The sequence below is a fragment of the Ceratotherium simum genome, chromosome 33 (genome assembly GCF_057802395.1).
Source record: "Ceratotherium simum simum isolate JZ-2026a chromosome 33, ASM5780239v1, whole genome shotgun sequence".
NCBI lineage: Eukaryota > Metazoa > Chordata > Mammalia > Perissodactyla > Rhinocerotidae > Ceratotherium > Ceratotherium simum.
In genome coordinates, this window is record NC_141932.1 from 8,123,271 (window position 1) to 8,125,091 (window position 1,821).

At 38.3% G+C, this 1,821-nt stretch overlaps 1 protein-coding gene across 1 annotated transcript; it reads left to right on the forward strand.

Annotated features, from left to right (window-relative positions):
• Positions 1-322: 322 nt before the first annotated feature.
• Positions 323-1,222, forward strand: LOC147912771 (vomeronasal type-1 receptor 4-like). Its single transcript, XM_087422347.1, has one exon. The coding sequence runs from the start codon at positions 323-325 to the stop codon at positions 1,220-1,222; it is 900 nt and encodes a 299-aa protein (XP_087278473.1).
• The last annotated feature ends 599 nt before the right edge of the window (positions 1,223-1,821 follow it).

Genomic DNA, 1,821 nt, shown 5'->3' on the forward strand with positions numbered 1-1,821 from the left:
TTTACCTGCCCCAGTGCTCCTTCTCTTTTGAATAAAAATAATAACACTGACTGTTTCATGTAGTTAGGAACAATACAAGATGTAGGACATATATGGCCTTTGTAGGAGTGAAACATATTGTGAAAGTTCTTTAAATGTTATACATTCAACTCTTGGAAACCTAATAACAGGAAAAACTATAAAAAACTATTTATACATGGGAATGAATGTAAGTGGAGAATATTGAGTTTCAGTTGATGTGATGCATGTAGCTCATGCCTCATCTTCCCATGCAGGAATTTCTGGCTCAGAAGATGACTATCCCTTCCTGGGATTGGACAGAATGGCCACCAGGGATTTGGCCATAGGAATGATCTTTTCCTTACAAACTCTAGTTGGAATTCTCGGGAATTTCTCTGTTCTTTACTTTTATCTCTTCCTTTACTTGACAGGATGCAAGTTTAGGTCCACAGACTTGATTCTCAAGAATCTGATTGTAGGCAACCTCTTAGTTATTTTTTCTAAAGGAGTTCCCCAAATGATGGCTGGTTTTGGATTAAAAGATTTCCTCAATGATTTTGGATGCAAACTTGTTTTCTATGTTCACAGAGTGAGCAGGGATGTGTCCATTGGCACCACTTGCCTCTTGAGTGTCTTCCACGCCATCATGATCAGCCCCTTGAATCCCAGGTGGGCAGAGCTTAAAGTGAAAGCCCCTAAGTACATAGGAACCTCCACTATCCTCTGCTGGATCTTGAACATGATGCTAGATATTATACTCCCTCTGCATATAACTGATAAAAGGAACAAAGCAAACTTCACACAGAAAGTAGATTATGGCTACTGTTATGCAATACTTACTGGCAACACCACATTGAACGTCTACGTAGCATTTACGTTATGTCGTGATGGTTTCTGCTCAGTGCTGATGATCTGGGCCAGTGGCTTCATGGTTTTCATCTTGCACAAACACAAGCAGCAGGTTCAATACATGCATAGAAAAAATCTGTCTCCCAGATCATCTCCTGAGTCCACAGCTATGCAAAGCATCCTTGTCCTGGTGAGCACCTTTGTATCTTTGTGGACTCTCTCCTCTATCTTCCTCATTTGTGTGTCAGTTTTTAACAACCCCAGTTTCTGGCTGAGGAACACTTCTACGCTAATAGCTGCATGTTTCCCAACTGTCAGCCCCTACCTTCTCCTGAGCCACGACTCCAGAGTATCTCGAGTCTGCTTTGCTTGAAATGGAATACAAAATCCCCTAAACTTTTCATAAATTTTTCCATTTTATGCATATTCACAATGGCGAATTGTTTTTCATTAGGCTCTTTTAGCATGTAAGCACATTTGTGAAACACTCACATTACAAAGGAGTGGTAAACAGGACAGAAAGCTTTTGCTCCTAAGTAAGCAATAAAATCAATAGAAATTGTAAATGAAATATATTATTATCATGTTAATATTGATGTGTTAGAGATTGTTTTAATGTTTGCAGTGGAGGGTTCAGAGTCTATGCTGTGTTAAAACAGCAGTTCCTGAAACAATCTGGATATAAGAAGGTAACTTTCAGTGTGATGTAATAAATTTTCCAGACATTAATTACTTATGGCATTGTAGGAAAGTTTCATAAAACAGGAACATCCATTGAGATCAGCATTCAAGAAACTGTAGAAAGGAAAATTCTCTCACAGAAAAGTGAAGACCATGGATTTAAGCTGGAGAGTGAATTCAGTTTCAGAGAGTTGAGGCATTAAAGACTAAATATTGTTTTTGTATATTCCATCCCTAGAGAGACCATAGTCATTTGAAAAAAGATGTTATGAAGGGAGATTAACACAATTA